The sequence below is a fragment of the Lutra lutra genome, chromosome 10, assembly GCF_902655055.1.
Source record: "Lutra lutra chromosome 10, mLutLut1.2, whole genome shotgun sequence".
Taxonomy (NCBI): Eukaryota; Metazoa; Chordata; class Mammalia; order Carnivora; family Mustelidae; genus Lutra; species Lutra lutra.
In genome coordinates this window covers 1,419,977-1,445,706 of record NC_062287.1, presented here as the reverse complement: position 1 = coordinate 1,445,706, position 25,730 = coordinate 1,419,977, and the positions used below count along the sequence as shown (strand labels likewise).

Genomic DNA, 25,730 nt, shown 5'->3' with positions numbered 1-25,730 from the left:
CAAACACACGGAACAAAAAATTCAAAAGGTAGTATTTGCTAATTGTGTCATAGTTTCTAAGCCGAGTGGTGAATCGTGGAGGGGCTCTCTAGATAGCCCACGGAATCCTGCTCAGCCCACCTGGAAACCCAGGCGCCGTGGGAAGGGTTCTGCAAAGACGAATGGGATGAAGCCTGTCATCAAGGTGCTCACGGTCTAGGACAAATGACAAGACGACCAAGAAGGACAAACATCAAATAAAAACATCAGATGAAGTATGGTATGTGTGGGGGAAACAGGAGGTTAATTCTGCAGATACAGCATCCCGGTGAAAAAGAGCAAAACATCTTCTGCTAATGTGAGGAACGAAAACTAAGGTGACCTGGTAGCAGAACTGGGTGATCTTCATTTCTAGAAGTTGGTGATTAGATGAAGAAAAGAAGGGAAACAGAGAGAGTCTGTGGAGTGCATATCCCTGGGACAGTGCCTCTAGCAATTAATCCGAGTTCAGGTTTTGACTGGGTTTTCCTCTAATTTCATCATTTACAAGAGAGCAACTTAACATGTTCAAATAAAAGTGACACTTCTAAATATTTTATGTGTGTAAAAGTAAACTGCTCTAAAAAGAATATTTTGATAGCATTTACAAATTCCTTAAATTATACGTATTTTTTGACCCCAACATTCCAAGGCAGGAATTGCCAGTGAAGAAACCTGACGTGAGGCAGGTGCACGGATCTCACTATAGCAGAGACGGAAGGAGAATGTATCTATCCAGCCTACAACACAGAACGCTCCCCAGTAAGGGCTCGATACTGTGAGCACAACCACTATCTAAATGGTTCCTAAGATTTAGAAATCTCTACAATGTGTTGGTTAATAAAGCAAAACACGGAACTGTGTTCGTAAAGTGGTGCTACTAGAGTTAAAAAGAACACATGCGGGTCTGCAGACACACGACACATGCTGTTGACTTACATACTCCTCCTGAAGGACCCCAAGGACTGGGGAGCAGCAGCTGCCCTGGGGATGGAAGGAGGAGAGACGAGACAGGACGGGCAGGTCGGGGGGGGGGGACTAAAATTTAGTTGCAAATCTTCTCATAACTTTTTAAGATTTATTTATTTGACAGACAGAGATCACAAGCAGGCAGAGAGATAGGCAGAGAGAGAGAGGGAAGCAGGCTCCCTCCGAGCAGAGAGCCTGATGCGAGGCTCAATCCCAGGACCCTGAGATCATGACCTGAGCCCGGAGGCAGAGGCTTAACCCACTGAGCCACCCAGGCACTCAACAGATCTTCTCATAACTTTTTAATTTATGTTATACACGTGTATTGCTTCATTTAAAAAAAATCTAATTTCATTTAAAAAATATCTCTTTCTTCAATGTCGGGCCATGATGGTCACTGTGGTTCCTGTCAGGATTACTCCTGGGGGCATGGGCTTTGAAGGAAGGTGGGCCAGGCCCCCGACAAGCTCCAGGCCGTCTGAGGTGCGACTCAATCAGCAGGTAACTGCCATCACAACTCACTGGGCTCCTTGGTCAAATGAGGACAGTGGGCGTACCTTTCCTTTTGAGTGTAGCTTGCAAATTCTGTGCAACAACACGCTGCAGTTTTTAGTCACTACCTCAGCAGTCTGACAATCTTTACCAACAGGTGACATGGAAGGCGCTTCTAAACTTTCACTACTTCGTCTAATCCCCACGACAGAGGGGCACGTGAGGAGCGTCCCCACCATGCAGCTGAGCTCACGCGACCAGGAAATCTGGAGTCAGGCCTCGAGCCCAGGTCTGCAACTCCCCACGACACTCTCGCTCTAACATGAAAGTGACACAGAGAGAGGGAGAGGCTCAGTCAGGGGCGGGGGCGGGGGGTGCGGTTCAGGAGGACACAGATGCAGGCAATGCTAAAACCAGATGGGAGAAATTGCATCTGACATGATGCGACATGTGGCCTTGACATCCGGCAAGAACGGGACGTGGCCCAGTTCAGACCGTGCGGCAGGGGCAGATGTGGTCACAGCCACAACCTCTGGCAACACCAAGCCGCGTGAACTCAAAGACCAGGAGGAAGTCTGCAGAACGAGCGGGGGCTCTGGGAGGAGGCTGGGGACGAAGGCAGGGCTTTCCTTCGGGACCAGAGCAGGAAACGTGCACGGTTCCGCACACGGACAACAAAGCCATCTGATAGGGCCGGAGGCTGAGTGCCGAAATCATCCCACTTACACGTTAGGAAAACAAGTCTGGCTGCCCCGTGGACAGAGCAAACATAGGAGGAAGGTGACCTTGCACAAGAGAACAAGTAACGGGTGAGGAGGCCTGGGAAAAACAGTGGAGAGAAACGTCCAGATCTCAAGCGTACTTGGCCGGGAGAATGAACCGGCCGGGCCGCTGAGAAAGAAAGATGGCGGGAACGGTCCCCAGGAGGCCAGTCTGAGGACAAGGCTATCCGTGGCTTCCACTGAGGGTGGTACGCCACAGGAAAACTACGCAGAATTCAGGTCTGACCTCAGGGATGACTGTGACCACAGAAATGACACCTAACCATCACTGAGGGCTTATGACGGGTCACATCTTGTTCTGAACAATGTCATTCGGGGACGTGAACTACGTAACCATACATGGTCCACAAGGCGAACGGCACAGACAGAATTCGAGAGCAACAGTTAGGACTCATGAGCCAAATTATGAAGTAATCCCAGCCATTTACACTAAGTCGCAGAAACACTACTACACAACACGCACAGCTTACAACATGTGCCAGACGTTCTAACTCACCTGTGGGATATAATTTCTTCTTTCTTGACATGCAGCATGAAACCATGCAAAACTAAAGAGAGTGTGAGCTCGAGGTATGTTATCTTTTTTGTTGATTTGCTCAGGAGTCCAAGACTCGTAAGTACGCATTAAGTTCTTCTTCAAACCTGGAGGTGACTAACAACAAAAAATTGACATCCTATTGTTTCAAATCTTACAGACGAAGCTAATATTTAACATATTTAGAGACATTTTAATAAAGCAAAGTTTTCACTACTACCCAGTTTGACTATTATGCTACTTCAAAATGTACATATTTAAAACTAGTTTTAAACTCCTTGTACTTAACAGCTCCTACCAATTATAAATTCAAACATTTTCAAATTCAAAAACTCTAAAACCAACAAATTCAAAACAACTAAATAAGTTTTATATGATTATTGAGGTAATTTACTGAAACCAAATTGTCATTTACACAATGAACTTGACACTGACTGCTATGGGGCATGTGGTTTTCACTTTCATAGAAGGTTTGTCCTTTCCGGGGAGAAAGAAATTTCTACAAAGTGAGGAAAAAAAAAAACAAGCAGAATCTCTATTACCAGTTTTAAAAGTTTTAATTCAGTTAATTATTTTATTGATGACTCTGACCGGTTATGGGCTAACACTGCAAACATACAGTCTTGGATATACCAGGCGTGGACATTAAGTGTCCGAAGCACAATGGGCTGAAAAAAGGAAAACGACACTGAAAATCGGACAAGCGTGCTGACCCATCGTGGCTCTCCTCTGCATTTCCCTGACGACAAGTGACACTGAGCACCCGCTCATGGCTCTGTCCGCCGAGCGCGTGTCTGGAGAAATGTCTCCACCCACTTACTACCCGAACTGACCGATGGGAAGGAAACTCTGGTGTGTTCCGTACGATGGCAGTTCGTGACAGGAGCTTCAGGAGGTGCGAGGAGACCACGGTACCTCACACCAAGTGACTCGGGGTTCCTGTCTCCTTACCTCGTAGGTGATCTTCAGACTTGACTGCAGTAAGATGGGGGTGAAGTGGGGGTGGACCTCTGCCGTGAGCCACAGGCGAAAGGTATCTTTAGGCTGAAGAGCGTTCAATTCCTTGTGTACAAAAACAGCAACAAGAAAAATCTACTTACACATACTAATTTCCACTTTATAAATATATTATTAAGTAAAATTGCCTTCTCAGATCCTTCTGTGACATGCCCATGCATTTCACTCTGTTGCTTATTTGCTGCGTGACCTGGGGTCTAGGACCAACACCAGCTCTAAGCAAGGATGGTAACAGTCTGCACCGCGTACGACGCCCGTCACGGTGCCGACGCACAATGTGTGCAAAGTAAGCGTTAGCGGCCACGGAGGCCTCAGCCAGCACCCGTGTGCGGGGCCCGGGGTTTCACTGCATCCGTTCATGCCTCCGTTGGGTTCGCTAAAGACATCACTTCCTTCATTACCAATTTTTGCTGTATCCTATTGCCTACAATGCAAATTCGAAACTTCACCACACAATTTCCTCTGCCCATGCTGTGTGCCTTGGTCACTCATCCCCATTTTCATGCATGTCTTTACAAATACTACTCTTTCTACCTGTACTCTCTTTGGAAACTGACAAATCCTTCCATCTGTCAATTTAAACATCCCGTCTCAGAGGGACATCTTCTCGGACTCTTCACTACCACAGTCCCCGGCAGAACTCGTCGCGGCCGGCAGTCTGCCGATTCTCTCCCACAGTGTTTCTGAGGCCACAACTGAGCTCTGAGAGTGCCCTATCTCTTCTAAACCAAGTTCCTTCTGACAGAACGGGTACACATTTTGTATGCAACGTGCACTCAGGGCAAGTGCTGGCTTTTTTCTGTACTAAACTAGTGCTTGCAGAATAAGGGAATAAATGAATGACAAAAGAATGGTCAAGAGTTCTAAAAGAATGAGGTCTAAAAATTACTTTAATAATCTATGTCTGATATTAACGTTATTATAATGTAAAATGCAGAATGAAAGCAACCAAAAAAAAAAAAGAAAAGAAAAAAACTAGCTTTGGTAAAAACATTGTATATGCATAAAATTGTAAATTATAATATATACTATTATGCCACTTAACAGTTATCATCATATTCTATTTATACCACATTTATCTCAATCTACCTTTTCTAGAACTGGCAGCCAAGACACCACAAGATGTAAGTTCTTCAAACACAGCCAGTCCCCATTTCGGGCACATTCTTTCAGCATCTGAATGGCTAAATCAGATTGACCTTGACCCATAGCAACCTGCAAAAACAAAATGAAAACCAGCACTAACTACAGATGTGATAATATGTCACAGAAGAGATTCAAATTAACCTGTCATACATATTGAACTCAATTATTTTCATGAGCGTTCTAAGTTTTTAGTAACACTGTTGTCATTTCCAACAATTGTCTTGTTTTTGTCCTTCAGCAATGGCAGATTCCTAATACTGTCATGTTTATTAAAAATATATTTAGGTTTGCAAGTTTCAGAACAGTATAAAGAATTCCAGAATAGTTGTGTTTCACATTCCCCCATTTCCTGCAATCCTCACCCTCTCAAACATGAACCATTAAAAAAAGGAAATTTTATTTAACTGTTGTCTTGAATCCTTTGAGGGTTTAATCACTAATGTTTAACTGTTAATATTAAGGTTTAATCACTACCACTTCTTGAAATTTACTTCTGATTTTCCCAACACTGTGCACGCCTGGCTCTCTACCGCAGGTGTAACGCTGTGATGGTCATTCCCTAGCCGTCCATCATCCAGTAAATCCTCACTCTGCCCACTGCTCCTCTAGGGCTGCTTGGGGTGGGGTAGGGCGGGGTGGGGTGCAGCAAGGAGAGAATAAAGACAAAGAGGGAACGGGCGTCCCGAGCCCACTGGAATCCCAGTGCGTGTTCCCTGGCGCTGCCGACCGCCTGGGCCGAGGACTCTCAGGCAGGGCCCAGTCCGCCTCATAAAGCAAACCAGCTGCGGGCGTATTCCGAGCAGGAGGGCCTGAGAGCGCGGACAGTGTGCAAGCTGCATGGCTAGAACCCGCAGGTGTCAGCCAGCAGCCCCAGGGGGGTTACACCCCACAGACCACGTGCAGTCGAGACCCCCGGCGTGTTTAGGGCAGTTTCCGGCAGAGCCGCCTACCAGGACAGGCGGGTGCGCGTGTGCAGGAACTTACCAACACACACAGGGAGAGTCCTGGCTCCAGCCTCTTACTGGATACGTGGGCAAAACACTTTCAAGACGAGGGTTACAGATCACTGCGAACCACAGTGATTTCTGTCCCATAATGAATACAACACAGCATTTCATTGCTTTTCAGCTGACGTTTACAAGTATTGATTTTGTTTTTCAATCCGACTATAATGCTCTTGAGAGTGGGAACCATGCCTAATCCACTGCATACTAAAGCATGTAATAACACAGGTAGGAAATAGTCACATATTGACTTTTTTTTAAATTTCAAGGTCTAACCCCGAATGAAGCAAACAGGAGGTGAAACAAAGTGCTTAAATTGTTTTGATGCACTTACTAGTTTGCCATTATTAGAATGCAAAATAAACCCCACAAAAAAAATCCCCAAAAAACAAAAAATGGAAGTGCAGGCATGTACAACAGAATCAGAGAAAAGGGTAAGCATTTTGCTCAATGGAAATGACAGCTAAAAACACACAACTCAGCATTTCCCATAAAGCATCAATTATATGAAAAAAAAGCTTAAAGATTCATAAAACCTCAGAAAAAAATATTTACTATAAAAATAAAATTTTTTTAAAAAGTACAACAGGAAAATGTCAAGAAGATGGTGAGCCGCACATCCCCTCTGAAATCTCACAACTTCTGCAATTAAAAATTACTATTCTGGGGGACAGCTGGGTGGTTCAGTTGGTTAAATGTGTACCTTCAGCTTAGGTCATGATCCTGGGATCCTGGGATCAAGCCTTGCATCGGGCTCCCTGCTCAGCATGGAGCCTGCTTCTCCCTCTCCCTTTGCCCCTTCCCCTGCTTGTACTCTCTCTCTCTCTCTCTCTCTGTGTCAAATAAATAAATCTTTTAAAAACATTAATTTTTGCATCAAGAATGTATTAGCTATAGCATATATAACAGCACAGCAATAAGACTTTAACAGAATGAAGAGTAATTATGTCCATATTGAAAGGCTTTACTGAATTTAACAATTTTGCAAGCTCAGTACACCAAACTTGACAGGTTTCAGCTGTCAAACCTACCCGTGGACCCAAACAGCTTTGCCTGCAGCTGGAATCTGTGCCAACAGAACGGGGGTGCAGAGCAGGCCCCTCCCGCAGGCTCCTCCCTGATGGCCGCATGTTGTCCCCCAGGGGCGTCAGGACAGCCCAGCCAGGGCGGAAGCAGACCCCCCACGAGAGCCGCCCCAACAGCGGGCTCAGCTCCCTGCTCCACTACGGCCTCCTGCTAGGGCTCCACACAACACTGCGACTTCTCCATTTGTTGCTTCATCATCACAACGGTCCTACTGAAAGCGGTTTATTTATTCCGTTGTCAAAAACTGACAGTAAGTTAATACCTGCTCTGGCCGGCACGCAAGTGGAGTGGCACAAAGGAGGCCATAGGAACAGGGTAGAGCTCCTAAATTTACCTCAGAGAGAATGGTGCTTGACATGACCTCAGATGAGGACCTCAGACAGACCTTTTATTCACAAGTTTATGTGGTTCAGCCTTTGCTGGTAAATATTGCTGTGATTTATTATAAAAGCTTCCAAGTAAAATTTAAAAATTATTCTCAAAAGCTTAGCAAATATATTAGTCTCCTGTTACTGCTCTAACAAACTACCACAATTTAGTACCTTAAAACCAGACAAATTCATTACTAGGTTTCTGGAGATGACAGCCCATCTAACATCAAGGAGTCTGGCTTTACCACACGGCTGGGTCTTCTGGAGGCTCGAGGACAGAATCTCCCTCTTGCTTTTCCAGCCTCTAGAAGTCGTTTGCAGCCCCTTCCGGCACCTTCCAAGTCAGCACCCCAGCGTTTCCCAGCGCTCCGGCCACAGCGCCATGAACACACCAGCGTCTCCCTGCGGCCTCCCCCGCCTCCGCGATGTAAGGACCCCATGATCACCCTGGGCCCACCTGACTGCAGCAAGACAACGTGTGCACGTGAAGACACTTAGGGAACTACACGTGCAGAGCTCCTTCTCCCACGGAAGTGAATGGCTTCACAGGCTCTGGGGAGCAGGACCTGGGCACTTTGGGGGATACTGCTTGGCCTACCACCATCAAACCCGTGTTTTCCTATCAGGCTCGGGCGGATGGGAGGAGCTGGGGCTCCAGCAGCACAGGGGCTGGGCGCTGACCTGGTGATAGCACTCTCCGCTCCTCTCGGCGCTGGCGAGCTCCTGGAGCTCCTGAGACGGATCGGCACCCGGGGAGATAATTATCAAGATCGGTTCGATTTCCAGTGTCTCTCTGTAGAGCCGTTTGAGATTGAGGGGGAGTGGGGACAGCTCCTTCAGTCCTGGAAGACAGATGTGAAAGCCACGAAACGACAAGGTGACATGATTCCGACAAACTCTAGTCCAGCTAATTACAGGCTGTCGCAGAAAACATAGGTGAGTGACAATCCCAGACATACTAGAGTTTCCCAACTGTAAGATCACTCACTCACTAGCGATAACTACCATCTCACTGAACGTTCACATAAGGGCCAGGCACGTCTCTAACCCATCTCCACCTGTCATCTCTGTGAATCACTAACACCGGCAAGTGGGCGTCTGGACAGCCATGCCCAGCACCCGAAGAACACACATCTGTGCTGTGCTCTTACTGTGCGACTTTCTGCCTGCAAGAGAAGACGGAACCCAGCTGCCCAGCGATACTGCTTTTTGTCCACTTCTGTGGCAATGGAGAGCTGAGTCTGTGCTGGGCACTGGAATCAGATCACACGTGGCCCAGTGAACAACCTGACCGTCGTCCTTATTCAGGACGCTTATTTCCTACCTCCGTGCATTACGAGGAGAAAGAAAGTGCTACTGAATGAGAAGAATATTAGTTTGGAGAGAGAAACAGCCAAGTTAGCCAAGTCACCCTAAGATACACTGTGCCTCAGTTTCCTCAATTGTAAAACAGGCATAAAACAACCCATAAGTCATTTGGGGGCAAAAGATATAATCAGCAAAGCAGATTCTATTTATAATCATAAAATCATAATAATCCCATGTCATAGGATGTTCATATAATCAGATATATCAGATGCATTTACTCATCACATACTCTATGACACCAGTTCCGTATGCTACATGTAAGAGAAGCAACAGTCGGAAGAGTGAAAGTCTTGCCAAAGGTCACCCTCAGCTAGACGCTAACCGTATTCAACATAGTTCACCTGTGCTTTTTTCGAATCTGAAGCTCATAACTACGGAGTCCTATACAGACAAAAAATGGCAATTCTGCTATTATATTCAAATCTCTTCTGCTAAAATTTAAATGTTTCTAAGATTAAAGTATTTAGTAAAAGCCCAGCTAAAGAAGACCCACTTCGATTACTAATCAAAAGAGACTTGTTTGAACTGACCTCAAAAGAGGGGTATGACACGAGAGGCGAGCACGGATTAGCAGGACACGGCAGAACGGCTCCGTGGGCAACAAAGGCGCCCCTCTATCCTCACAAGTACACAGGATGACACGACAGTGAACCCCAGAGATTCTAAAATCACTGGAGAAAGACATTCTTTTCTGTTTTTGTTGTTGTTGTTGTTGTTTTTGAGAAAGACCTTCTTAAGGATTTCTGCAGCCGGCACTTTAAAATACAAATCCAATGCCCTCCAGATAGGCCGAAGAAGACCCTTCTGGACGACCACACTGAGGAGACGGACTGCACACCTGCCTCGCTGCCTTCCTCTCTTCACCACGCCAAGTCCTCAGGGTAACTAAGAACTGTCACGGGCAGACGCTCCTAACCCCCACTGAGTTTGCACCAACTGCCTCTCGAAGTTCACCCACTGCTCCTAGGGGCATGCAGTATGAATTTCATTTTTAACTAAGTTGATGTTGCTAACAATCATCCTGTTTGAAGACCTAATCGAAAAGAGTTCTTAACTACTTGCAGCAACATAATTAGCTATGCTTCTGTTCACCCACGGACTCATTCATTCATAAATTCAATAAACATTCTTGGCCAATTAAATGAACTGTCTGGTACTATAATATGTATCAAGTCTTAAAAACCTATCTGGCCTGTGACTCAGTCACTGAGACTATAATAATTTAAGAAATAATCCGGGATGTGAATGCAGAAGCATGTACAAAAACTCTCACTGCAGCTGCTGATGCCCATGAAAACTCGGGGGAAACAGCCTGAGGGGTCTGAGTGGTTTCTGGACGCCACATGGTAGGGCTGAAACCACGCTCAGGACGAGGTAAGCAGTGGCTGACTGGAAAGCAGACTGCTCCACAGATGACAGGAGTCCATACCGGCACAGCCTCTGCTGGGAAGGCACAGCAAGGCATGCCCGCTAGCGCCAGCCACGAGTACATGAGGACACGCACGGGGCACCCGCGGCTCCCTATCTGTCTTCTCCATCTTCTCCCAGAGCTCCCCTGAGAGATATCATGTGATAAACATCTGTGTATTTGTAGGTTCCTATAAAATAACTCCTGACTATAACAGGTGGTTTTTTTTGGAAATTACATGCCAATATAAACGTGTCTTTAAAAACTTAAAACTACAGATTACCACATCATTTCTTACATTAACAAATACAGACTACAAACTCCACAAGGACAGGAATCATGTCTGTTCTGCTCACCATTCTAGAGGCATCCTCTAGCATAAATTTAAATATTCCTTCTAAAGTTACAATTCCACAGAAGATAAACAGATGTTCATTAACTCATTTTATATAATATTTCAAAGTACTGGAACACTTTGAATTAGAGAAAAAAAACCCATGAAAAAATATATCATTTATGATAATAGAAGTAACGTTCATGTTACTTGGAATCCCATATCAGCCATTCTGCCCACAAAACTCCCAATAAAATAACCCCACTGCATTTTTAACTGACCTGACCTAGACATATAATCACTGGTCTCATTAAGTCCTTTTGACTCACTATATCGCTAGCACTGTTAGGGTGAATCTTCCAAAACTAGAGCCACAGATGTTCACTGCACCGTAAATTATCACTACTGAAAAATCACTGGGATCTTAAATTTTGACCATGCATCTTTAAAATATTATCATTTCTTTTCAAAGGAAAAAAAATGAGTCAAGGAAAAAACATAAACCTTTATTGCATTTTATTTTATTCAGATAAAATACCAAAATCATTAAAGAAGAAATAATTTACAGTATAAAAAAGAAAGAATACCAAAATCCGGCACTTTTTAGGTACCTAAGCGAGTAAACAAAGTACCAAATTATCAAACTATTCTAGGTGGTGAGTACAAGAGATCCCTTCTTCCTCACTCCTCGCATCCTCCCAGCAGAGAGACTGACAAGCTTCCCGTGTACAAAGTTACACTTCCTATATCAGCGAGTGAGGACAACTCTAAAAATCATACGACCAATGTCAAGGGAAAGAAAGAAAAGAGACAACCACTGTCTAACCCAAGGCACATCAACCAATTAAACGGGCAGAAGCTCTTTAAACCTAGACTAATACTCAAGCCCAGAATCGAACAAGTCGAATGCTCCGTGGTAGGCAGAACCTGATGTGCTTCGGGGCCCTAAGCAGGCACTGCAGTGAAGGCACTCCACAGGTATGGTGACGGTTACAGACCGCACAACAGCACTCACCTCCATCGTCCTCGGAGGCCACTTCAATCACCTGGATCCTTAAAAACAGGAAGTTTCTCCAGCTCAAGTTGGAGAGATGCAGCAGGAGAAGCAGGACAGATGTGGCAGAGGGAAGAGCAGAGGGGAGAGCAGAGGGGTGGGAAGCCTGAGGAGGAGCCCCTCTGCCCTTGCTGCCTGTGACCAGGGAGGACAGGGGCTACAGACCCCAGAACCCTAGTGGCCTCCACATGCCAAGGAAGGCTCCAGATCAGGCAGGGAAGGAGGACCTCAACCCCACAAGGCATGCAGCTGACTCTGAGAGGAGCCTGAACAAGCTGGGAGATGCCTCCTTCCCAGAGCATCCACCTCCCAGAGAGCGCAGGGCCAATGCTAGGGTTCCACCATGTGTGCTCGGAGCAGAGAAAGCAGGCCAGCCTGGCGGGCCTTCGACCCCCAGGACCATGAGACAGTACGTGGATACCGTCGGGAGCTGTTGATTTGGGACGATTTGTTACGGAGGCAACAGAAAATGCATATGCATGTCCTCCTGTCCTTCCCCTTTGCTCTCAGACACAGACTTTGTGAGCATGATGGAGCCACGGAGGCCAGGTGCCTGGGATGGGGCACAGGCACGCATCCGGGAAGGACCTCCACAGCGGGGAACCCGCCTGGCTCACATTGACCTGAGGGTAGGGCGCCTCTCCGGGGCTGCCCTCAGGAACCTCACACACGCAGCACAGTCCCTGCTCAGAGCAGCTCCTTAGAAAAGTCCCAAGTGCATCCAAATTACTTACATAGCTTTTTAAGTTACTGTATGTAAGTTTACAGGTTATAAAAAGGATTGCCAAAACTTATTAAAACTCTTTCCACATGAATGATGCTTGAGAAATTATATTTGAAATCAAATCTTGACAATTTGATTAAAAAGAGATAAGTGCTTGTCATTCTCTAGCAATTTGAATTTTAAAAACTTATTCATAGAGTAGAAACCCAATTTTATATGAAAACTGTATTAATAAAACCATCTGAGCCAACACAAAGTCATCCAGCCGCGTACCAGTACATGTAACTTCTGCTTAAAAACAGAATCTAACTTTAGAAGTATATTAGGCTTTCAAGGCACCTGAATATGCGGGTGTCATGAGGTTTTTAGTTAATGCCATTCAACCTCAAATGTCACTGAACCTGGCAGCGAGACAGTGCCGCAACGGAAGTACTCCACGGGGCTGGTAGAAGGTCGGACTACGAAGGCAGTAGGGAAGGTCATGTGTGATGTCGTACAAAGAGGACATTTTTAAAGACCATGGAAGTGAGGAAAGATAGACACTGCAAAGCCTCTCTGGAAACTGCCCTGTTTTACTGAAACGCCCCAGGTTAGAGCAGCAGATGATAAATACAGAGGCGAGCCAGAAAGATCAGGGAGTGTTGGGTCCTACAGAGGGAATTAAAGCAGCCTGATGGGGGCGCCTGGGTGGCTTAGAGGGTTAAGCCTCTGCCTTCGGCTCAGGTCATGATCTCAGGGTCCTGGGATCAAGCCCCGCATCGGGCTCTCTGCTCAGTGAGGAGCCTGCTTCCCCCCCCCTGTCTACTTGTGATCTCTTTCTCTGTGTCAAATAAATAAATAAAATCTAAAAAAGTAAATAAAATAAAATAAAGCAGGCTGATGTGCTGCCGCTGTTCGGTGGCTCAGAAGGACCTGTCTGTGACCGCAGTACTGTGAGCTGGCATCTGAACGACAGAGAGGAGTCCCCACTAAGAGGAAAAAGGGTTCCTCACAACAGGTGTCGCAGGCAAGTGTGAATCACTGTCTCTTTCCCCTGAAATTAATACAGCACTGTATGCTAATTATATTTGAATTTTAATAAGATGACTTTTTTTTTCTAAAAAAAAAAGTATTAAAGGAAATAATAATCTTTACTATTGGAAAACTAAGAACTATTATTCCGGTCATTGGAAGATATCCCTGCATTAAATAAAGTCTCCAGGAAGGGATGCAAACACAGGAGGGAAAGCGCAGAGCCATGGGCCGTGCGAGTACCGCGGGGGTTCTGACACTGGTGCAAGGGGGCCAGCAAGATGGCCCCGGACGGCGACAGACAAGCAAGCAGAGTCTTGTCAGCTTATGGAAGACTCCAGAGTTTATTCGAAGCATTTTGGGAAGATTTTGGAGATCTTGTGCAAACATGGAGATGATGTGGTTTCAATTTTTTAAAGACCACACAGCTGTATGAAGAGCATGGGTTGGAAAGGAAGAAGCACTCAAGTAGGGAGACCAACTAGGAACAAACACTTCTAGCCCCTCCCTCCCAGAAGCTATTTAAGTCCTATGGCACAACCAGAGACCACATAAATATGTGCCCTCATGTGGCTTATGCTCCAGTTGGAGGCCCGACAATTAACAGTAGTCATAGTTCTGGAGAAAAACACACAAGGTAAAGGAGTCAGAGTACGTTCTTTTGGAGAGAGACCTCAGGGAAACTGACACTGGAAAAATGACATCTGAGCAGAGAACTGGGGTAGATAATGAGGGAGGGAGAGAGCACTCTTGGAAGAAGGAACAGCAAGTGCAAAGGTCCTGAGATTGCAGAAACACAATGGAGGTCCTGGAAGAACAGGGGGAAAGGGCCATCATGGTTGGAAAGGATTAAAAAGAGGGTGGGAGTGGAAGGAGAGGAGACCTAAGGGGGGAACAAAAGACTGAAAGATGTAAGACCATTTAAGACAAGGTAAGGACTCAGGAAGGAGGAGATGCCATTACGAGACTTTGAACTGAGGAGCAGTAAGAGCTCACCTGTATTTCTAAGGGCACTCTGGAGGGAGTGCTACGCTGAGAACAACCTGGGAGTGGGCAAGCAAAGAGGCCTGAATAGCAATAACCCTACTTAGGAAATCGTGGCTTCAACAGAGTGAGCAGATGGCAGTGGCGACGTGAGCAGTGGATTCCCAGCACATTCTGAGGGCAGAGCCAAAGCTATGGCGGTGACTGGGGTGAGGATAACAGCGTGCATTCAGTGGGTGGCAAATGACACAAAGTAAATTAACTGAGAGCAAATTTTAGAGACCAAGCCGAAAGAACCCGCTGGAGTAAGGAAGTAAAGAACAAAGAAAAAGGGTTCCTTTCAGGTGTTTGGTAGGAGCAAGGGAGTGGGTGCGGGGTGTAGCTGGGTCAAAAGCTCTGGGCTGGTCCTGCTAAACCGGCAGGACAGCATTTGTGGGAAAACATCGGCCAGGCCCTTGGGTGTACGAGTCTAGAATTCCAGGAAGAGGTCGGGGCTGAAAACAGGAGATCGAAGAGTCAGTCATTCACAGATGACCCTGCAAGCCAGGGATGGGGTGATTTAGCTAGAGAGAGAATGCAGTGGAAGGAAGAAGAGGCCAACGTTTGAGACCTGCAGAGAAACAGCCAGTCAGGGAAATGGCAAGGGAGAGCCTGAGAGAAGAAACAAAATCACCAAGACAAGAAAGCGCAGAGCGTTTAAAGGAAGCCCCTGACACACGAAATAAGCCAAGGGCACAGCCGTCATTATGGCATGCAGTGTGGGACGCAGCAACACAGCAGAAGATGCCACTGAATAAAAGGGGCACAAGTTTGTGGGGCCATGGGGACTGACCCACCGAGGGAGCCGGCAGGACGCGGAGGGAGCACCAAGGGACTGGGTCACCGCTCTCTCCCCACCGAGGGACACACTGCAGGAGCAGGCCGAGAGAGGGTGTCTGGAACACAGGTGAGGCTGCTGGAGAGGGAATAAGGGCAGGAATAAAACACAAGGAGCAGCCAGGCCGGCCTTTGATGGGAGCAAGGCCGTCCCTCTAACAGAAGGGCGAGCAGAACCACCGCCTGCCCATGCAGCCCCTTGGAAGACTGGAGGACGGGAAGTGCAGAACTCCTGTCTCCCTGCCTCTGTTTTCTCAAAAATAACGGGCTACTTTCACCAGCCAACTTCCCAGTGGCAAACAGAGGGACAGATTTCGTATTTACTAAATAATACGCCAACCACCCAGTACTACTTACCAGCCGTGTCGACGTTTGGCAACATGTTAACTGTCACAAGAGAAAGTGTGCTCCTGAGTATTTTTGGACACGGACACAAACATCTTGGTTAGCTAACACCTCACTTTCCAGAATCACAAGCTCGATATTTGTAACTCTTCAAGGAGTTAGACTCTCAAAATATACTTTATATGTGAACGGTTCAACTAGCAACTGCATGAATACGAGGCACTTAGGGCACGCCACAAGCCCGCCGACTAGAAAGCCTCTTGTCTGGCACCAGCAGCTCTCCCCTCATTTCTGGGAGCAGTACCCCCTCCGGGCTTCTGGGGGACAAACTGCTGTTTCATGTACTTCTGGCGGGATTAGCTGCAGAAGAGGTCATGTCACCCAAGCCCAGAACAGCAGAGTCCTTCCTGGGATTCGGCTGAGGCTGGGAGGGAAAGTTCCCCTTCATCACAAGGAGGTCGGCAGCCTGATGCCCAGGACAAACACAAACCCTGAGACTAAGGGCAACACACGTGCAGGAAAGAGAACAGGAACACAAAGACGGACAGAGAAGAGGAAAGAAGGAAGAGGAACGGAGGGAGAACGTGCAGGACCGAGACCAAGAAAGAGTCCACGAGCCCTGTGGGTGCAGAGCCCTGCCCCGCACCTTCCCTTCTGAGTCCTGGTTCTGACTTTTCCCGTCTCGCTGGAGTGACTGTGAGAGGGGCACCCGCACTCGCAACCAGGAGCTAGGCAGACAGACACTCTGCCAGATGGCAGCAGAGACAATCCCGGAGACAGATGTTCCGCAGAAGACAGGGAGACACTGCCCCGTGCGTAAGGGAGGCCCAGAGCAGCGGCAGAAGCTCTCCACACCCCCAGCGGCAGCCCACCGAGCGACCGGGCTCATGGGAGCCTCCAAATGCCTGCACAGCGAGCACACGCGTGTCCTACCAGAGGGCGAAGCAGAAGACGGCCGCAGTGCGGGCCGAACGCCGTCCCCCCCAGAAGAGAAGCTGAAGCCGCGACTGTAACAGCTCAGAACGTGACGTGACGTGGAAACAGGGTCACCCATACAGAACCACTTAGCTTCCGGGGAGGTCGTCCTGGGGCACGGTGCGTAAGACATGAGACATGTCAGGAGAGAGATATGTGGGGAAAATGCCGTTCGGACGAAGCCGCTGGAAGCCAAGAAAGACCAGACGCCAGCCAGCCACCAGGATCCAGGGAGGGACAGGGAGGGTTCTGCGACAGGGTTCGGAGGGAGCCTGGCCTGCAAGGACGCGGATTTTGGACTTCCAGCCTCGAAAGCCAGGAGCCGACCACTTCTCTTGCTTGAAGCCTGCTGGTGTACGATGCTTACCGAAGCCCCAGGAAACCAGTCTAGCCGGTGAGGGTGGGGGTGTCTGTGTGTGAGGGATCACGTAAGGGTTAAGGACACAGCTTTCCGTGAGCATCTGCCAAAAATATCCCTCTAAACTGGGAAAAATGTGGCCCTTTAGGGTTTAGCAAGAAGAGCAACTAAGGAGCTGGGTCTGGGTCCTGCCACTTGCTAGCTGTGGGGTTCTGTCTCCTGGTCTTTAAACCGATACTTAGACGCAGCCGCTCAGAGCGCTGCCCTGGGGTGAAGCGAGTGGACGGGGGTGCAGGGTGTAACGGGGACAGCTCAAGTGTGAGCCGGCAGGAGATCGCGGACATCTGAGAGGACACGAGAGAGTGTGCTCACTGTAGAGCAGGGAGGCTGGGACGACCTCTCAAAAGACGGCCGCTGTGGTCAACTCCAACAGCGTCACAAGACAGCGTGACAGGGATTACTGAGCAAAGTTTCCATGGAGGAGCATGGAAAACCCAGTATATTGTTTTCAACTTCCTGAAATTCTGTGCTAAGCTTGCTCATATGATAAATTATAATTTAATGAAAATATACATAATAGTAAAAATTGTAAAAATATCCACATAAAATTTCATAGATGGATAAAATGTTAAAAGAAATGGAGGACTTCTGGGAAAAAAAAAGTCCGTATGCTTTTCTACTTATTTCCAAACTCCTGTGGTTTAGAATAAAGATTCACTATTCTTGGATGACTTTGTACTTCAACTAAAATACTTTACATATCCTTTCCTTAACATAGTTTTTTTTTTAATTTTTATTTTTTATTTCTTTACAGCGTAACAGTATTCATTGTTTTTGCACCACACCCAGTACTCCATGCAATACGTTCCTTCCCTAATACCCACCACCTGGTTCCCCCAACCTCCCACCCCCCGCCCCTTCACAACCCTCAGGTTGTTTTTCAGAGTCCATAGTCTCTCATGGTTCACCTCCCCTTCCAATTTCCCCCAACTCCCTTCTCCTCTCTAACTCCCCTGGTCCTCCATGCTATTTGTTATAGCAAATAAGTTATAGCATTTGTTATAGCACTTGTTATAGCAAATAAGTGAAACCATATGATAATTGACTCTCTCTGCTTCACTTATTTCACTCAGCATCATCTCTTCCAGTCCCGTCCATGTTGATATAACAGTTGGGTATTCATCCTTTCTGATGGAGGCATCATACTCCATAGTGTATATGGACCACATCTTCCTTATCCATTCGTCCGTTGAAGGACATCTTGGTTCTTTCCACAGTTTGGCGACCGTGGCCATTGCTGCTATAAACATTGGGGTACAGATGGCCCTTCTTTTCACTACATCTGTATCTTTGGGGTAAATACCCAGTAGTGCAATGGCAGGGTCATAGGGAAGCTCTATTTTTAATTTCTTGAGGAATCTCCACACTGTTCTCCAAAGAGGCTGCACCAACTTGCATTCCCACCAACAGTGTAAGAGGGTTCCCCTTTCTCCACATCCTCTCCAACACATGTTGTTTCCTGTCTTGCTAATTTCGGCCATTCTAACTGGTGTAAGGTGATATCTCAATGTGTTTTTTTTTTTTTAAGATTTTATTTATTTGACAGATAGATCACAAGTAGGCAGAGAGGCAGGCAGAGAGGGGAAGGGAAGCAGGCTCCCTGCTTAGCAGAGAACCCCATGCGGGGCTCGATCCCAGGACCCTGGGATCATGACCTGAGCCGAAGGCAAAGGCTTTAACCCACTGAGCCGCCCAGGCGCCCCTCTCAATGTGGTTTTAATTTGAATCTCCCTGATGGCTACTGATGATGAACATTTTTTCATGTGTCTTTTAGCCATTTGTTTGTCTTCATTGGAGAAGTGTCTGTTCATATCTTCTGCCCATTTTTTGATATGATTGTCTGTTTCGTGTGTGTTGAGTTTGAGGAGTTCTTTATAGATCCTGGATATCAATCTTTTGTCTGTACTGTCATTTGCAAATATCTTCTCCCATTCCGTGGGTTGCCTCTTTGTTTTACTGACTGTTTCCTTTGCTGTGCAGAAGCTTTTGATCTTGATGAAGTCCCAAAAGTTCATCTTCGCTTTTGTTTCCTTTGCCTTTGGAGACATATCTTGAAAGAAGTTGCTGTGGCTGATATCGAAGACGTTACTGCCTATGTTCTCCTCTAGGATTCTGACGGATTCCTGTCTCACGTTGAGGTCTTTTTTCCATTTTGAGTTTATCTTTGTGTACGGTGTAAGAGAATGGTTGAGTTTCATTCTTCTACATATAGCTGTCCAGTTTTCCCAGCACCATTTATTGAAGAGACTGTCTTTTTTCCACTGTATATTTTTTCTTGCTTTGTCGAAGATTAACTGACCATAGACTTGAGGGTCCATATCTGGGCTCTCTACTCTGTTCCACTGGTCTATGTGTCTGTTTTTATGCCAGTACCATGCTGTCTTGGTGATCACAGCTTTGTAGTAAAGCTTGAAATCAGGTAACATGATGCCCCCAGTTTTATTTTTGTTTTTCAACATTTCCTCAGCAATTCGGGTTATCTTCTGATTCCACACAAATTTTAGGATTATTTGCTCCAGCTCTTTGAAAAATACTGGTGGAATTTTGATCGGAATGGCATTAAAAGTATAGATTGTTCTAGGCAGTATAGACATTTTAGCAATGTTTATTCTTCTGATCCAAGAGCATGGAATGGTCTTCCATCTTTTTGTGTCTTCTTCAATTTCTTTCATGAGTATTCTGTAGTTCCTCGAGTACAGATCCTTTACCTCTTTGGTTAGGTTTATTCCCAGGTATCTTATGGTTCTTGGTGCTATAGTAAATGGAATCAATTCTCTAATTTCCCTTTCTGCATTTTCATTGTTAGTGTATAAGAAAGCAATTGATTTCTGTACATTGATTTTGTATCCTGCACGTTATTGAATTGCTGTATGAGTTCTAGTAGTTTGGGGGTGGAGTCTTTTGGTTTTCCATATAAAGAATCATGTCATCTGATTGAAGCAGTGAGATTGAAGCAGTGATCAAAAACAAGAGCCCAGGACCTGATGGACTCCCCGGGGAATTCTACCAAACTTTCAAAGAAGAAATAACACCTATTCTCCTGAAGCTGTTTCAAAAAATTGAAGCAGAAGGAAAACTTGCAGACTCCTTTTATGAAGCCAGCATTACCCTGATCCTCAAACCAGGCAAACCCTACCAAAAAGGAGAATTTCAGACCAATATCACTGATGAATATGGATGCCAAGATTCTCAAGAAGATCCTAGCTAACAGGATCCAACAGCACATTAAAAAGATTATCCACCATGACTATGTGGGATTCATCCCTGGGTTACAAGGATGGTTCAACATTTGCAAATCAATCAATGTGATAGAACAAATCAATAAGAGAAGAGAGAAGAACCACATGGTCCTCTCAATTGATGCAGGAAAAGCATTTGACAAAATCCAGCATCCGTTCCTGATTAAAATGCTTCAAAGTATAGGGATAGAGGGAACATTCCTGAACTTCATAAAATCTATATATGACACCCACAGCAAATATCTTCCTCAATGGGAAAAAGCTTGCAGCCTTCCCGTTGAGATCAGGAACACGACAAGGATGCCCACTCTTACCACTCTTGTTCAACATAGTATTAGAAGTCCTAGCAACAGCAATCAAACAACAAGGAGAAATAAAAGGTATCCAAATTGGCAATGAGAAAGTCAAACTCTCTCTCCTTAATGTCATTTTTCCAAATTCTCTTGAGCAAATCAAAACAAGGTATAGTTTATTTACAAATGAGTAACTTTAAATTCTTTCTGATAAGACTATCTGAGAGATTTTAAAAATGGATTGCACAGCTTATAACCCAAAAGACAAACAAATCCTTCATCTTTTGTTTAGAGAAAAAAATAATTCATTTTGAAGCCTTCCCCGCGCCCCACCAAGACTATGGTTATTTCTTTGTTTTACTTTAATTATCTAAGTCAAACATGTGATTCCCTGCTTTAAAGTCCTAAGAACAAATGTATTAATGCCTTAAGGGCTTTCATTGTACAATAATTCTGTAAATTTCAAACACCATAAGTAAATATAGGATCTCAACTATGCATCAGACCTAACACAACATTAAGTTCAATCACATCCAGTAGAGGTTTGAAGATAAGCAGAAGGAAGGAAAAGACCTAATCTTCTAAACCGAGGTCAGCATAAACAAAACGTCCGCTGGAGCCAAGGTCCTGCGGCCAGTGGCCTGGCTACAGCCAGGGGCTTACCCAGAGCTCGGCAGGCAAAGAGAGCCATGGCGCTCTGCAGTCGGTCCGGCCTCAGCGCCTGCACCACCAGCACCTGCCAACAAAGCGCAGGGAAGTTTAAACACAGAACCCCAGACACTTCACACCAGCGTCACTGTTACTGAACGAACAAATCTTCCTGCAGGGATATGTCCATACCGATTGTCGTCCCACTGTATCTACTTACACAAAATGCCACGTGTTTAAGAGTGAAAATGTTACTAAAATGCACTGATTTCCTCCAACTTCTCATCAAAAGCCACCGCAAGCCAAGTAGTGGTCACGGGTGAGCTGTGTCTTCAGCATCTCACAAGGGGCCACTCAGCAGGTGAAACAAGGGTGCGCAAGGGCCTTCTCATGACAGGACAAAAGAGGCCCCCAAATCCTGCCTCAAATTTTCACATCACTCTTCTTATGCTCAATTATGTGTTTACCTAGATGTTGAAGTTATCAAGTAGTTTCTCTTGGTTTTGTTCCCTTCTTGTTTAAGCCACACTTGGTAAATTGTCACTCCCCACAGAGACACGGGCAGGACAGGAGCACTGGGAGCCAAGGAAAGAGAGGCACATGGAGGGCAGAGGCCCCGACACCCGTCCCCGGGGCGCCTGCCGGCGCTCGGCCTCTGCCCTGAGTTCCTGCGTGGGCCAGAGTGGGGTAAATGCCTTGCCGCTTGCCCCGAGGCCTTCTCTGGAGACACGGTCCGGGGAGGTGAGAGGCAAGCCTGTGCAAACTACACCTGAAGCCCCTTCTCTCAGACTTGGTCTCTAGTGCACAGACACCCTCGGGCGGAGGCAGAGGGGTCCCACCAGCCACTCTGCGGGGACTCCATGTCCAGGGGAATGGCATAGGCACAAGGCCCTTCCTCAAGGCAACGTGACACGACCCCCGAAGGCAGAGCCCTCCTGTAAACAGCTTCAGAGTGAGAGACAGACACCAGGTACTCTGAGGCAGTTAGAGAACTCACCTGTTGAAACAAGGACACTTTCTTTGCCAGAATAGACGGGAACTCTTGCTCACACATGGAGTTGTGATAGTAGGTCCGCCACAGACCCATGTCGTCGAAGCAGAGGGTCTGGTACAGGCTGGGGAGAGCGATCTGAAACACAGACATGACGCTGCGCAGTGAGTGACAGGCAGACCCGGGGTGTGTGTGTGTCAACGTGTGCATGTGCGTGTGTGTGTGTGCACACGGCTGCAAGTAAGCGGAAGCCAGTTGCCAACAGACGCGTGAGCTGCCCTCTGCTCACAGTGGCTCACCCCAGCACTGCCAGGTCAGAGACAGCGAGCTAGACGTAGCCAGCCCAGAGTCAGAGAAAATCAAACACCCAAAGCCCTTCTCAGTCAGGGCTGGGGGCCCCACGCGGGGGCACGGCCTGTCTCCCCCGCCACGTTCGGAAAGGCCCGCCGCTAGCAGCGTGGGGAGCGACGCCGCCGCTGAGTTCCACCACGGATCATGACAACATGCCCAATGTCCTGCCCACATCAAATCCTTAAGAAAGCGCTTTGTCCTAGAGCACACTCAGGTACTGCGCCGTGCTCGTAAACACGCTGCTCCCTGCGGCTCAGATGCTCTAAATCCACACTTCTTGGTCTCTGCCTGAGCCCGACCCTCAGCTTCTCCTGAGCATTCGACACTCAGCCAGAGCGACACCTCAGCACATCCATCTCCTGCTCCCTCACCCACACCCTCTCTTCCGGACCTCGTTTCTCCTCTCTCAGCCAGACTGAGGGTCACTGACAAAATCGGACATATTTGGGGAGTGCTGTGATCCGCACTGACACTGTGACATTACCACAAGGAAATAAACTCAATTTATTAACTCCCAAGTTACCCTTGTTTTGTAGTGAGAACATGCAGAGTTTACTCTCTTACTAAATTTGAAGCACACAGAGCAAGGCCGTCACACAGGGACACCAGGTCACACTCGTTCTCCAGAACTCCCCTTATATCCAAACATCTGTACCCCGTGTCCAACTGCTCCCCACCTCTCACCTCCCCCGCTTCGCAGGGGGCCTCATGGCAACCTCCCTCCCCTTCACGGCTTTCCTAAGTTCTAATTTCTGGGGATGAATAATGCTCCATCACAGACGGATAGATCCCACTGCCTTTATTCATATCCCTCCACTAATGGACATGGAGCTTGTAATTTTATCTTGGGTGCTCTGAATTATAATAACGATAATAATAACCATGGGAGTGTAGATACCTCTCAGACACGGACTTCATTTCCTTTGGATTTATACCCAGAAGTAACAAGTGAGGCTGTTGGAGCAGACAGTAGTTATTGTCAATGTTTCGAGGAGTCTCCATGGTGCTTTCCATAATGGCTTCGCCAACTTATATTCTCACAACAGAGCACATCTTTCCTTTCCTGCATGAGCTGCTAGCACTTGTTACCTCGTCTTTCCAATCACAGCCATCCTAAGAGCTGTGACCTGATATTTCATTGTGATTTAATTTCCATTTCCCTAATGATTAAAGATGTTGAGCATCTTTTTTTGTCCATCTGTCAGCCATTTGTATGCCTTCTTCAGAAAAACGTCTGTTCCAGTCTTTTGCCCATCAGAGAAGAATTTTTTAGTATAATTTTTTGGAGTATATATGCTACATTAGTTTCAGATACACAACACGGTGATTCAAATCTCTAAACACTGCGGGGCTCACATCGGGGTAGAGTCACCTGCCCCCGCGGAACGCCACGGCCACACCCGACCGCACCGCTATGCGGTACCTGCTGTTTCCGTGACTTACTCCTTCCCTGACTTCACCCATCTTGCCCGTCCCCCTTCCCTCCTCCTCCCCCCAGCCTCTCCTCCAAACTCTCGCCAACACTGGACTGCAAGGTCAGCGATGTGCGGCAGGAGAGAGGGAGAACGGTTACTGAAACGGTGGCGCGCCGGGAAGACGGGCGCCTGTGCGGACACTAGAACGGCGCGTGCTATGGCCCTGAGCCAAGTGCTCAGGAATGCGTCATCCAAGTAGCTCTATTCATCCCTGAATAACCCATCATATTGCCCAAATTTCATGAGGGAACTTAACCAAAATTAAACTTATACAGTAGAAAATTAAGTACATTTCACTTTAAATGTTTTAAATAAGCGATCTAAGCCGATGAGGAGAACCGCTGATGGCGGTCTGTGAAACTCCGTGGCTGCTGGTGTGTGAGCGTCTACTGCTGCTGCCGCGTGCTGCACAGCGCGTAATCACCATTGCCCGCCAGAAATCCGAGGCAGCGCGGCGGCGTGTGTCTCCCGCTGGAGTCTGGGCCCATCCCCGGGGAGGGCGCAGCGTGGCGCCCACCGTACCACACACGAGCACTTGTCAGACTCCCCGCGGCGCAGGTGGGCTCGGCGCAGCCTGTCCTGACTAACAACACCGACCTGGCCCCCACGGGCGCAGTGCCCACCCGTCGCAGGCACTAAGCACGAAGTGCCCGACTCAGGAGAAGCTGACTGACGACAAAGCAGCCTGTGCTGATCGGACTCACAGGCGTCTGCAAACAGACCATCCGCAGCTGCGGGGAGCCTCGGACTCTGCCGCAATGAGCCTGGGTTCAAATCCTGCCCCGGCTTCTAAGTGACCACGTCACTCTGGGCCTGGTCTTCGCATCTACCAAGCGAGGACAGTACCAGCAGCTACCTCATCGGGGTAGCGTGAGGTGATCGGCTTTCAAATTCCGCACGATGCGGTGGGCCCAGTGAGTCACCAGTGGGTCACCCACCAGTCACCAGTCAGTCACCCGCGAGCCGTTTGCGGTTTGCAGCACGTGCCACCACCCTGCGGCAGCCGCCGTACAGAGCAGGGAGGAAGGAAGGAAGAAGAAACACACAGATTCCGAGGACAGTCGGCTTGCTCCCTCTCCCCACAAAAGCACCCATGCGGCCTGAGTTCAGAACGCAGACAGAACCCTGGGCAGCTGGGCTCCAGAACCGTGGCCCACACCCTGTCCTCAGCACCCACCTCCCACTCGGGAATGGGGGGAGGAGGACTGGGAGTTGTGGGAGACAGAGAAGGAAAACACGGTAGTTTGAAAATCAAATACTGAAGGCTCTGACTTCGGTGTCAGAAGGCCTGAACTGCCGTCCCAGCTCCAGAACTTCCACCTGCTTCACTGACTCCGTCATTCGGCCTCTCCCCACCTCGCCTGCCTCTTTTCTGAAACTGGCATAATTACAGCCTCATCAGGTTACTGTGAAGATTAAAGCAAGATAATATGTGCAAAGCATTTAATGATTGCCTGGCACATAATGCATCTTCAAAAATATGTGTTAAGGTAAAAAGAAACCTTAGGCTCATTCATTTAACTCACTACTATTGACTTTCATTTCTCATCTGTAAAAAGAGAATTTAATAATACCTGTCTCAGGGTTGGTATAATAACTAAGTAACATAAATCATGTGGAATCACTAAACTGTATGCCTGAAACTAATTTTGAACTATATATTAGCTGTAATTTAAATAAAAACAAAAAATGAAATGAATGATATAATCCACTTAAAAATGTTTTGTTAACTGATAATGAAATGTTAACATGTATTATAAACCTTCTTTCAATAGGAAACCTGGCTTCCCTAAATGTTTTGCATTTCTTTACTTAA

The 25,730-nt window shown here is 47.1% G+C and overlaps 1 protein-coding gene across 3 annotated transcripts in view; it reads right to left on the bottom strand.

Moving 5' to 3' along the window:
* DYNC2H1 (dynein cytoplasmic 2 heavy chain 1) overlaps positions 1–25,730 on the bottom strand; it is a 292,883-nt gene that overhangs the window by 112,155 nt on the left and 154,998 nt on the right. For all 3 annotated transcript variants that reach the window (XM_047692880.1, XM_047692881.1, XM_047692882.1), the window contains 6 exons: positions 22,095–22,226; positions 21,113–21,185; positions 8,102–8,262; positions 4,903–5,028; positions 3,748–3,858; positions 2,758–2,913 (listed from right to left, as the gene is read on the bottom strand). In XM_047692880.1, the coding sequence (XP_047548836.1) occupies positions 2,758–2,913; positions 3,748–3,858; positions 4,903–5,028; positions 8,102–8,262; positions 21,113–21,185; positions 22,095–22,226 (759 nt within the window). The remainder of the gene's footprint in view (positions 1–2,757; positions 2,914–3,747; positions 3,859–4,902; positions 5,029–8,101; positions 8,263–21,112; positions 21,186–22,094; positions 22,227–25,730) is intronic.